The 12,570-nt window shown below is 42.6% G+C and overlaps 1 protein-coding gene across 5 annotated transcripts in view; it reads right to left on the reverse strand.

Annotated features, from left to right (window-relative positions):
* PLEKHA4 (pleckstrin homology domain containing A4) overlaps nucleotides 1–12,570 on the reverse strand; it is an 82,102-nt gene that overhangs the window by 9,863 nt on the left and 59,669 nt on the right. For all 5 annotated transcript variants that reach the window (XM_081970782.1, XM_081970780.1, XM_081970783.1 and 2 more), the window contains 6 exons: nucleotides 11,626–11,775; nucleotides 9,551–9,649; nucleotides 7,826–7,928; nucleotides 6,110–6,192; nucleotides 3,972–4,061; nucleotides 3,717–3,861 (listed from right to left, as the gene is read on the reverse strand). In XM_081970782.1, the coding sequence (XP_081826908.1) occupies nucleotides 3,717–3,861; nucleotides 3,972–4,061; nucleotides 6,110–6,192; nucleotides 7,826–7,928; nucleotides 9,551–9,649; nucleotides 11,626–11,775 (670 nt within the window). The remainder of the gene's footprint in view (nucleotides 1–3,716; nucleotides 3,862–3,971; nucleotides 4,062–6,109; nucleotides 6,193–7,825; nucleotides 7,929–9,550; nucleotides 9,650–11,625; nucleotides 11,776–12,570) is intronic.

The following is a 12,570-nucleotide window of genomic DNA, read 5'->3' on the forward strand; positions in this document are numbered from 1 at the left end:
CTAGTGTAAAGAAAAGGAGGACTTTTTGGGGGGGCTGATAGCAGAATTCCAATATTTGAGGTGCTGTAACAAAGAAGAGGGGGTCAATTAATTTTCCAAAGCACCAGAGGGCAGGACAAGAAACAATGATTGGAAACTAATCAAGGAGAGAAGCTACCTAGAACTAAAGAGTTCCTTTGATCCTGACTGGCTCAAGGTTGACTCAGCCTCCTATCCTTCTGAGGTCGGTAAAATGAGGACCTACATTGTTGGGGGTAATATGCTGACTCTGTAAACCACTCAGAGAGGACTATAAAAGTAACTCTAAGTGCTGTTTCTAGGCCCACCATCTTGTTCTGCCATTCTGTCGGAGGTGGGGGGAGGAGGCGGCTTCCTGGCATTTTCCCATGCTTTTGCTGTAACTGCTGGGGAATTAGAGAGGGGAATGGCCTTGGGAGATGGAGTGGACTCCCTGACAGCAGGTTCCAGCTTGGTTTCAAGGCTGCCATGCCCTGGGGGTGAACTGTTATCTGCATACCACCTCAGCAGTTCTCAGAACTACTTTGCAGCATCACATTGGCTGCTGGTGGACTGGTCATGTGGGGTTGGGCTTGGGGAAATGAAAAGAATTGCTTTGTGCTTTGCATGGAACTTTTCAGGTTCTGCCTTGTTTCCTTGCAATCACTTTCTCTCAGCAAAAGTTCTTTCAATTCAACTGAATGGACTCAAGAGTCTTACCGTATTTTTCAGAGTATAAGACCTTTTTCCCTCAAAAAAGAGGGTGAAAATCTGGGTGCATTTTATGCACGGAATACCGCATTTTTGGCCTCCCGAAACACCACCACCCCTTCACCAAAACGGCCATGCAGAGTCTTTAGGAGGCTTCCAGAGTTCTCCTGTGGGCTGGGGAGGGCAAAAATGAGCAGAAAATGGGCCATTTTTTGCTCGTTTCCCCCCCCCCCCGAGCACTCTATAAGCCTCCTAAAGGCTATGCATGCTCTTTTTTTTGATTAAAAAAAGGGTCCATTTTTGCAAAAAAGGGCCATTTTTGGGAGGTCTGCACAGTACCAAAACCTTTTTTTTAAATTTGCCTCTTCAAAATCTTGGTGCGTCTTATACTCCGGTGCGTCTTATACTCCGAAAAATATGACACTTTCCTGAGGGACCGGCTGGGGCAGATCCTTACAGCTGTTGCTATTATCACAAGCAAGCAAGAATGAAACCTAATCATATATCATGTGCATAAATGTAAGGTAAGGCTGCCCCAGCCATATCTCATGATGTTGCCTTTAACTTGTAATATATACCAGAGGCAGCCTGTAATGGTAAGTGGGAATGATGTTGGGAGACAGAGCGAAGCCCCATGGTCAGGGGGGTATATAATATTTTTTATAATGTTTTTATTCTGTCTGTACACCGCCCCGAGTCCCCTAGGGGAGAGGGAGTGGTTAACAAATCCAATTAAAGTAAAGTAAAAGTATAAGAGGCAGCTTAGCCCACAGAAGAAATGTGGGCATAACAAATGTCTCAAACCCTCCCTAGTTTCATGCACTGTGAAAGGGTGGAGGAGGGATAGGTACTCTAAAATTTGCAAAATTCACAGAAACATGTTCTTGGTAGGTTACAAAGTTGAAAACACAAAGCGCCACCAAAAATAACCAAACCCATAACAACAAAAACAGTAAAAGCCCTTTAGAAACAAAAACATAATTAGCAGGACAGCACAATATGACTATCAATATTCCAGACATAAATGATCTGGCCCAAATTATACTACTTGGGATACATATTGCAAGGACCCAGCTCTCTAGGGAAGGGTCTGATGGTGCAGTGGTTAGAATGCAATATTGCACGCAAACTCTGCCCACAGCCAGGAGTTCGATCCTGACCGGCTCAAGGTTGACTCAGCTTTCTATCCTTCCAAGGTCGGTAAAATGAAGACCCAGATTATAGGGGGCAATATGCTGACTCTATAAACTGCTCAGAGGGTGCTATACAGCAGTATATAACAATAGCACTTAGACTTATATACCATTTCACTGTGCATTACAGCCTTTTCTAAGGGCTTTAGAGAGTCAGCGCATTGCCCCCAACAATCTGGGTCCCCATTTTACTGATCTTGGAAGAATGGAAAGCTGAGTCAACTTTGAGCTGGTGGGAATCAAACCCTGGCAATCAGCAGAATATAAATCTTAAGTGCTAGTGCTAATGTTAGTGCTGATGCTGGGAAAGAGAAGAAAAGGATGACCTGCAGCAAGAAGGATAAACTTAGTTACAGTAGAACGAAGAACTACAGTAGCTGAAGAGGTGGAAGACCAGGTTAGGGAACCATCACCATGAAGAAAATCAATTTGCAGTATGTGAATGCTGAGGGTTGACAATGATTTTATAGGACATAATCAATCTACAGGCATTTAGCAGGCTCTACATCGTTGCTACCAAATCCCCAGGCTGCAAAACTGCATCTTCAGTCCTTTGCTTGGCTTTCAGAAGACCAACAAAACCAGGCTATTCTGACCTCAAGGGAAATGATGTTCCATAGGGCAAGTTACAAAGCAGAGAATGCTCTTTTCCTAGATCCCAACAGGTGATATTCCTTTCTGGATGGGGCCTGCAATATATCCTTTCTGCTGGGCCTGATTGGTAGGTGTGATTATGCATTCTCTTGAGTTGTCACCTGGGCAACAGAGGAGCTGAGCAGCTTGGGAAAAGAGGGGAATGTCTACCATACCAGGCAACCCCTCCTTCCTGTACGGTCACCTATTAATTCGACTCCTTTGAAGTCCAGTTCAAAGCACAATTTCAAAAGGAGCATGAACTTAGATTAACTGCTCTTTCCAAAGAATAATTAAACCTGCATTTAATTTTTAAAAAAGTAACTTCTAGGGGCTGGGTAGGAGGGTCTTCTCCAGGCTGTTTCTCAGGCACTAACTGTTATGACCTGCCAGCTGGCAGTAGATTCGGACAGTGAGGAGGTTGGGGAGGAACATAGGCCTGTACTGGAGTCTGTGGAAGGCTCTGATGAGGGCTCTGTGTCAGAGGCAGAGAGCGGGCCAGGGCCGTATGCCAGTTATCATCTGCCTTCAGAGTCAGACATCAGTGAGGCAGGCAAACAGCTAGAGCCTGTTCCCTGCATGCGCAGAGTTGCCAGATGAAGGGAACAACGAAAGAACAGGGGCCGACTTGGGAGTAAGGTGGACAATGAATGGCCCCTCCCAGAGGAAATAAAAGAGGAACGAAAGGGAGTGGAGTTTGCAGGAGTCCGAGACTCCTTGCCAAGTTTTGCAGATATTGGCCTGTCAGCTATCCCAGCCAGATAAGGTCTGTGATTGTAAATCCTCCCTTGAAAGACTTTGCTGGATGTGAATGAGAAGAATTCACATTAAATTAATAAAAGGGTTTTTTGTCAGGGCAAGGAGTTCGCTTCATGCTCTTGGGAAGTCTAGGTCACAACACTAATAGGTATCACAGAACTGCTCAGTCATAGGTAGGACGGAGGAACAAAGTTAAGGGAGCCCATCATTGCTTCTCCTGCTCTTCCCTACACAACAAAAAGAAGAACACCACCATTTGATGGCCTCCATAACTGGGGATAGCATTGGGGGCAGCACAATTAACGCCAGTAAGGTTGTTTCCTGGGTGAAGGCTAAGTGGACAGCTTTTCAACTTCCCACAGGGAAGTGGCTCCATGCTCAAACTATGGCCTAGAAGTGTACTTATCTCTCAGTTTCATTCACCTGGTCTAACAGAATCTGCTCCTCTGCCAACCTTCCCTTTCTCACTCTCTGGGGGCTCAATGGAGGGATGGTTTGGGGACCCCTTGAGTCCATCCACATGCTGAGATGCTCCCAACTGCCCTCTGCTGGAGGTAGATGGACTTTGCTGGAAGGGAATAGAAAGGTGGGTCAAGTTGAGGGCACTGCCCAGAGGGGGGAGCAGAGTTGGGGAAGGAAACGGAGCCCACATATCCCATGTGCTAGAAACAGCCGTACCTGCCAGTTTGCTGAACCAGGGCCATCCTGCTGTTTGCTCCCCATTCTGGATGGTTTTCCTATCTCCGGTCCATAGCTGGGGGTAGATTCCTGGAATAAATGGTAAATGTTGTAGAAGCCGTTTCGGATTCCAGCAAGGGGCTTCCACAACCAGGAGAATGTTTCATTAATGCCACATTCTCAGGTTACCTTTTGAAATACCACTACACCCAGCACACATTTTCCAATGCATAAAATCAGGATTGTATCATCATGTTATGGATAAGATGACAGGCTAGAGGAAAGTCTGCTTTTTGGAGGGAGCAGAAAATGTACCAGGAGGATGGGAGAAAAACTGAATCGGTTGAAATATTCACAGAATCCAGTACAGATAATCCTCAGTTTACAACAGTTCATTTAATGTGACTGTTCAAAGTTACAGCAGCCCTGAAAAAAGGGAATTTCTGTTTTTCACACTTACAACCACTGCAGCATCCCCAGGATCATATGATCAAAATTCAAACACTTGGCAACTGACTCATATTTATGACAGTTGCAGCGACCTACAGTCACGTTATCACGTTTTGCAATCTTCTGGCAAGCAAAATCAATGGGGGAGCCAGGTTCACTTAACAACTGGGTTACTAATTGAGCATCTAGAGTGATTCACTTATGGACCGTGGCAGGATAGGCTGTAAAATGGGGGCAAAATTCACTTAATGACAGAAATTTTGGGCTCATTTGTGGTCGTAGGCTGTACAGGTAGGCCTCCATTTACAACCATTTGCTTAGCAAGATTCAAAGTTACAACGGCACTGAAGAAAGTGATAAGCAGTCCTCACATTTATGACCAGTGCAACATTCCCCACTGTCATGTGATCAAAATTCAGCTCCTTGGTAATCAACATGTATCTAGAATGGTTGCAAGCATTTCCTGCGTTATGTAATCTCCATTTGCAAACTTCCCAACCGGCTTCCGTCAACAAAGTCAACGGGGGAAGCCAGATTTGCTCAACAATCATGTGATTTAAACTGCAGCGATTTGATTAATAAACCTGGCCAATAAAAGATCATTAAAAAGGTCATAAAACGGGATGCAACTCACTTGAACATCATCTTGCTTGGCAACAAAAAATTCTGGTCTGAGCTGTGGTCATAAATTGAGGACTACCTAGAACTGTTTTACAGAATGACTAGCCAGTTGATTCAAGGAAGCTCAGACTCATGTAACAAAGGAACTTTTGTGAAAAATCTCTAATTTTTTTTCAGTGAGTGTACTTGGGCAATAAAGAATTCTATAATTGTTAAATTGATATCCAGCGCCATCTACGGAATATTAGAGAAATTTACAATATACGCTTCTTGCATTGACCAAATTGTTGGATTGGTGATAAAAGCTGTTCAGGTTTTACCACTTTTTAAAAAACACATTATAATGCAAAAATCGGAGGAAGAATAAAATAACCAAGCAAAATCCAAATACTTATTTCCTTTTAATAGAGCTTCTAATTATCTCCAACACCAATACTTTTTGCAAAATTATTTGCTTTTCAGAAAGCAACACTAAAAGATTGTATGTCATCTGTGTGAAACCCTTCTGTAACAAATTGGTTTTACAAACTGAAAGCCACAGGAAAGCTACCACAAAGCCCAGTGAAGCTTATTACCAGGTAACATGGTTTTGTTAACTGACCTGATGATGGATAACTGGAATATACTCTTTCACCACCACCACCATCATTTTGCTTTCTTACCTCTTTTTAATTTATTTTACTTTAAACAAAAAGGTGAGGCTGTAATGTTTTTTAACTTTTACTGTGCTAAAATGAGTCAGAAGTCAATGCCTTTTTTTTTCCCCTTCTACCTCTCACTTACTTTCCCCCCCTTTCCCCTTCCTTTACTCTCCTACTTCTATTCTTCTTTATGTTTTATGAGAGAGGGGGGGGAGGGGGAGGGGGAAACATTCCCTTATCTTCTGGCAGGATATTTCCAAATTAAATACACAGTCAACATCAAGCAAAGAGAATGCTCAGCCTCTAAAGAATGTTTATAAAAATAGAACAGGACAGAAGTCTAAGAAAAAGACAAAGGGTGAAGGAGAGTCCATCACACTCTGGAGCCAAAGTCCAGATAAGGTTACTTTTTCTTTTTTGAAATACCTCTGTTTCAGTGCAGGAGAGCAGAGAGTGATGATTTGCCCCCAAATGAGAATCCAGAGGTGGGGGTGAGCTTGGAGACACACCTACAACAAAGAAAGCAAAAACAAAAAGATATTGCAAAGGATTCTTTTCTCCCCAAGGTCCTTCCCTTAGTCAGAACATTATTAGGGATTTATCTGCTGTGGGGTACACAAGACCACCTTCTTGGTTGCTGCACTCAATGTTTCAAAAAAAACCATACAAAATTCTACCTCTCTGTTATTTTCCAACCCACAGACCAAAACATTTTTGAGTCAGAGATCAGAACAGAGTTGGAAGGAACCTTGACGTATTCTACTCTAACCTCCTGTTCAAGCAGGAGATCCTATACCATTTCAGACAAGTGTCTTGTCCGGTCTCTTAAAAACCTCCAGTTATGAAGCACCCACAATATCTGAAGGCAAGCTGTTCCTCTGGTTAATTGTCCTCACTGTTAGGAAACTTCTCCTTAACTCCAGGTTGCTTCTCTCCTTGATTAGTTTCCATCCATTGTTTCTTGTCTTGCCTTCTGTTGCTTTGGAAAATAAGTTGAACTCCTCTTCTTTGTGGCTGCCCCTCAAATACTGGAATATGGCTATCACGTCACCTCAAGTCCTTCTTTTCACTAGACTGGCCATACCCAAATCCTGCGACCGTTCTTCATATGTTTTAGTCTCCAGGACTTTAATCATCTTAGCTGCTCTTTTTCTGCACTCTTTCCAAAGTCAAAACAACTTTTTTCATTTATGTATTCTTAGACATTGGTTGCTGAAGCTGATGACTGGTTGGATATGTTTGCTGTTTGTCCCAAGATGTTTAATTGCACTTTTGATAGTGTTTATTTACAAGATAGTGACAGCAGCTTAGAGATTTAGATAATGATGAGGCGACGGTAGGCTAAACATATGAACAGTTGCAAGAATTGGGTATGTCTAGTTTAATAGAAAGAAGGACTAGGGGAGACATGATAGCAGTGTTCCAATATCTCAGGGGTTGCCACAAAGAAGAGGGAGTCAAACTATTCTCCAAAGCAGCCGAAAGCAGGACAAGAAGCAATGGGTGGAAACTAATCAAGGAGAGAAGCAACTTTAGAATTAAGGAGAAATTTCCTGACAGTTAGAACAGTTAATCAGTGGAACACTGATACATTAATCAGAAGTTGTAGGTGCTCGACCCCTGGAGGTTTTTAAGAAGAAACTGGACAAGCATTTGCCTGAAATGGTAGAGTTTCCTGCCTGAGCAGGGACTTGGACTAGAAGACCTCCAAGATCTTTTCCAACTCTGTTATTCCATTAATTGGAGCTGAGTCCTTCCCCACATTCTAGGGAATAAATAACAGGACTGTAGCTTTGACTGGGAAGCTGGAAATCATTTTGGAAAAATGAAAAAAAAATCTGTATTTGAGGATCCAGGTAGTCACCGAGAATCACATTGAATCACGGGGATCTTTACCTTCTCAACTACATTGTCGATTTTATTTCTTTGATAATAAAGAACAATTACTCACATCTACTGCTGGAAAAGTGGGGTACCAATCCCAGGAATACATCCCAGGTATAACAATGGGACATACCTGATGAAGAAGGAACCCCTTGGTTGCAATGGTGTTGATTCATAACAGAGAACTATCCCACTCCGCCCCCCCCCCCCCCACTTCCTCTAGTGCAGTTGCAGTGCTGATCCCATTGTATTAAGCACCTGATCTTCGGTTTTCCAGGGTGCGATAATTTCCCGGGCTGCATCTCAGTCCTGCCAAGATGTCGTAGATTCTCCACAAATCCTGTTGAGCTGCTGCTTGATCCTAAGGGAAGGGAATTGATGGACAAATGGAGACAATTGATGCACCTCCCACCTTTCTGCCTTTTCCCATCACTGCATTCGGACAAGAGTGAAATCTCTCAAGTGACAGGAGAACCATTGCAAACGCTCCCTTAATTTTTAAAGGCCGATCGTTATTTCTAAAGCTGTGCAGTATTTCGGATAGGAATGTTCAGAATGTGTGGATATCAAATGTACAGCAACTGAGGCCTTTTTAGTTTTTTTCCCTTTTTTCTCCCATTGCTTAAAAGTAACTTTCTAGTTCAGCAATTAATCAAAGAGAAACAGGAGTTCCTATTGATGAAAAAGAGGACCCTGAAGATGGATATCCAGGTTGTCTCCTACTGTCTGTCCCTATTATTAAATAATTAGACTAGGAATATATCTGTTTGTGTGCATTGGTTGTATAAATACGCCCCTATCCCCATCACAATGCAGAATAATGTGTATAAAATGAAAGATGATATTATTATTATTATTATTATTATTATTATTATTATTATTATTATTATTATTATTATTATTATTACTACTACTACTATTATTACTATTATTATACAATTGTATCACAGCGGCCAGTTGTTTCGCCAGATTTGGCATTGATTACTAGTCGGGCCCCACCCAGGGACCTGGGATGTCATAACGTATTTTCGTAATATACGTGCGGATCCAAGCAGTGCAGCTTTTTGCATTTGACTGATGGTGATTTTGTCAAGTTTTAACTGTTTTAAATGTAATTCCAGTGCTTTTGGAATAGCACCCAGTGTGCCGATTACCACTGGAATTACCACTGCTGGTTTGTGCCATAATCGTTGAATTTCAATTTTTAAGTCCTGGCATTTCGCGATTTTTTCATGTTCCTTCTCGGCGACCCTGCTATCACCTGGTATTGCGATGTCTATGATTGTAACCTTATTTTTCTCAACCAGTGTGATGTCTGGTGTGTTATGCGCCAGTATTTTGTCCGTTTGTATACGAAAATCCCATAGGATCTTGACCATCTGATTTTCGGTGACTTTTTCAGGCTTATGTTCCCACTAGTTTGTTGTTGTTTTAATATTATAATTTTTGCACAAATTCCAGTGGATCATTTGGGCTACAGAACTGTGCCGCATTTTATAGTCAGTCTGCGCGATTTTTTTACAGCAGCTGAGTATGTGGTCAACAGTTTCATCAACCTCTTTGCAAAATCTACATTTGGCATCATCAGAGGATTTTTCGATTTTGGCCTTAATGGCATTTGTTCGGATAGCTTGTTCTTGCGCAGCCAGGATTAGTGACTCTGTTTCTTTCTTTAATGTACCTGTTGTTAACCATAACCAAGTTTTTTCACCATCCACTTTATCTTTTATTTTTTCCAAATTAATTGTTTATTAGTCCATGCATTCTGTATTATTATAATTCTGTATTATTAAATTAATAAGAGAAACCAGAAAAAACATGACATATTGTAGCACCCAATAAAGTGTCAACTCAATCAAAGGCTCATGTCAGTGAATGACTAGGGCCTACTTAGCAGTGCAGCCTAGTGGGTATCCCCTGGAATAGTTTTGTATGTTTGAAGCCACTATTGAGAAAGCTCTGTCCCTCATATTTAGGATTTACCTGGGAATGCCCGGAATTCCGGATATGCTCCAAAGAACCCTTCAGCATCTGAACATCATTTTCCAAGGCCGTATAATCCTCCCACACTCGTTCGCTGTCCTGGACAAAAACAATGAATCAGCTACTTAGTTAGACATTCCCTACTGAATACATATTCATACAATAACAGAATCTTAAGATACAATCCAGCTTACCTGTGCTACTGTGTGATAAGGGAGCAATCTGATGAGATACAGAACAGTGGTACCTTGGTACTCCACTGCTTTAACTCATAAAATTTGATATTCAAAACATTTTGACACGAAAACTTTGTCCTGGTAGTCATTGTTTGTTTGGTACTCAATGCACAAGCTAGAACTGGTTGGTGTGGGCTGCCTTGTAACTCACTATAGTATTCCTTATGGGGAAAAAATTGTTTGGTACTCATTGTTGTTGGCACTCCCGGAGCCAATTAACAATGAGTACAGAGGTATCATGGTACTTTGTCTTACTGAATTTGTGCTGCAAAATATCAGAACAACCCCTAGGTGGATAGCGGTGATCTGGATTATTGCAGCCCAGATCTTACAGGAATCAGAGGTGATATTCAGCCGGTTCGGAAGAATTGGTAGCTCCAACAATCAACTGGCCCCACACACCCCGTCCTACCCCGTCCTTTATTTCCTGCTTTTTAGCTCATGTCAATCGTGCAACACAGCTGATTCCCCCCTCCCCTTAAAGCAAGCGCTTTAAGACACAGCGCTGAATGGTTGTTAAACCAGCAACAACCAAACCGGTTGTTAAACCAGCAGCCTCCCACCACTGACAGGAATAAATACATGTACACAGAGAAACATATCCAGGTGGCTGGCATTGTTTACAGGAACGCTTGGGTAAGACTCTCCCAAGTACAGATGGGAGATTCCACAGAAGAATAAGAGGGTTAAGATCCTGTGAGATTTTCAGATCCAGACAGACAAGTAGATACTAGGCAATCAACCAGACACTTTAGTAGAAGACAAGGGCCAGATTACAGGGGTGGCAATAGATATGGTGTATACCAAGTGACAGAAACACCAGGAAGGAGGAGGGGCACCAGGGCCTGAAGGAGGAATTAGAGAGGATATGGATATAAAGGATATGACTCCTTTTACTTCAACTGCAATATCACAAGGGCTATCAATAGATACAAACTAAATGTAATATATTTTAATCTTGATTGCAGGAAAAACGATTTCAGCAATACAGTAGTAAATGTGTGGATCCTGTTGCTAGTTCCTCTAACACACACACCCCCCATACCTTTTACCTTAAGCTGTCTACCGTGGACTTTAGACGTGTCTTAACAGGTCCCTAAGGGGGTGTGCATAAGCGCACCAGTGTGCTTACCATCCCTATCCTACTGTCCCTGTTAGATATTTGCATAAACTGCTGTAGTCTCCACTCAGGTCCGCCACTAGGGCGGGAACAAGGGGTTGTTCTGATTGGACGGGAGGTCTGCCAGCTCCCTATAAAAGGGGAGCTGCACGACCCCATAGCAAGCTGGATCATTACTACTTAACTAATAAAGAGCTGTTTGTCACTATCGTCTGAAGTCTGTTCTCTCGTTGCCCGAATCTAACAGTCCCCATTTATATGTACTCTTTTTATGGGTTTATGGCTATGTTTTGCTTATTTATATCCATTTATTTGTGCCATTTTTTCATGTGTTTTCATATTTGTTTCTTTGTACTTGTTGACAAATAAAAACAAGCAAACAAACAAATAAAGGCTTAAGCTCTCCCAACGATGGTAGGAGCACCCTGAGCTGGGAGAGTGGCTCCAGTAGATCCCAGGAGCAACTTCAGAGCTCTCTGTCCACAACAGTGCAATGCTAGGAATAGCCAAGAACCTGTGCAAAATCCTCAGGATGCACCCGGATGTCTCTAGGCTAGGAAAGACAGATATACGGTATTTCTTCCTCTTTTACTATTAACACTGTTGATGATCAGACCTGACGTGAAACGCAGCTACCAATTGATCTATGTGCAGATCTAGGTAGGATGCGTCTCCCAAAAATATTTTCACTCAAGTATCAGGGAGATGCAATTACTCACCAGTGCAAGATCGCAGAGACGGGCACGGGTATGTACCAGTTCATCTTGTAGTTGTCTTTGTTGATAGCAGATCTTCTCCACGGTGGCATCTTGGCCTTTATATTCCTCCAGCCTCAAGTGTATTACTTCCAAGGCCTTTTCAAGGCGTTCCTGAAACAATACAGCATCCATTTTGAGAACTGTCCACCCAGCACAGATATTCCTTCATTGCAGTTTGATGGATCAATCAAACAACATTTGTTTCAAGGCATTCTCGCAGAAATGCGCGGTATCACAGACTACTTAGCATAGGGAGGGAACCAGTCCTAAGGCCTTGCAGCTGATATTTGGTGGCAATCAAATGGCAACAGGTCTTACGATCAATTTGAGATGGAAAGTCATTTCCGATAGATATCAGGCGATATAATATATGTGAAAATGACCTTAGGAGACAAGAGGAAGAGCCAAAGGTTAAACCACTGGAAATTGAGTCCACAGAAGGAATGGATGGGTGGAGGGCAGGGGTAGTATTCACTTACTTTCCCTACTCGTTTGCAAATATGGGTGTGCATGTGCTTGTCCACATATGCGCTTGTCCTTCCGTGCATGCGCTTTGATCATGCATGCGGCTTGAAAACGTTCCTAAATAGGACGGCATAGAGCCGGAGCAGGTGGGTAGGCCCACCCACGATTTCTGCTACTGGTTCAGCCGGGCCGTTCTGAACTGGGTGAATACCACCTCGGGGAGGGGATGGGAAGCATCTCAGAAAGGACCCTCCCTAGTTTCTTACACTGTAAAGGTGAGGAGGAAGAGATGCGCCTTAATATTTTCAAGATTCTGTTATAGCAAAGATAGCACTTTTTGTCTGGACTATCTCCCAAGACTGCTGGTGAAAACATTTAAAAAGAGGCAAATTAGCTTCTCTCTTCTGGTGATGTCATTGCTCCATCAGCTTAATCCAGGAT

The sequence above is a fragment of the Natrix helvetica genome, assembly GCF_964273705.1.
Source record: "Natrix helvetica genome assembly, chromosome: Z".
Taxonomy (NCBI): domain Eukaryota; kingdom Metazoa; phylum Chordata; class Lepidosauria; order Squamata; family Natricidae; genus Natrix; species Natrix helvetica.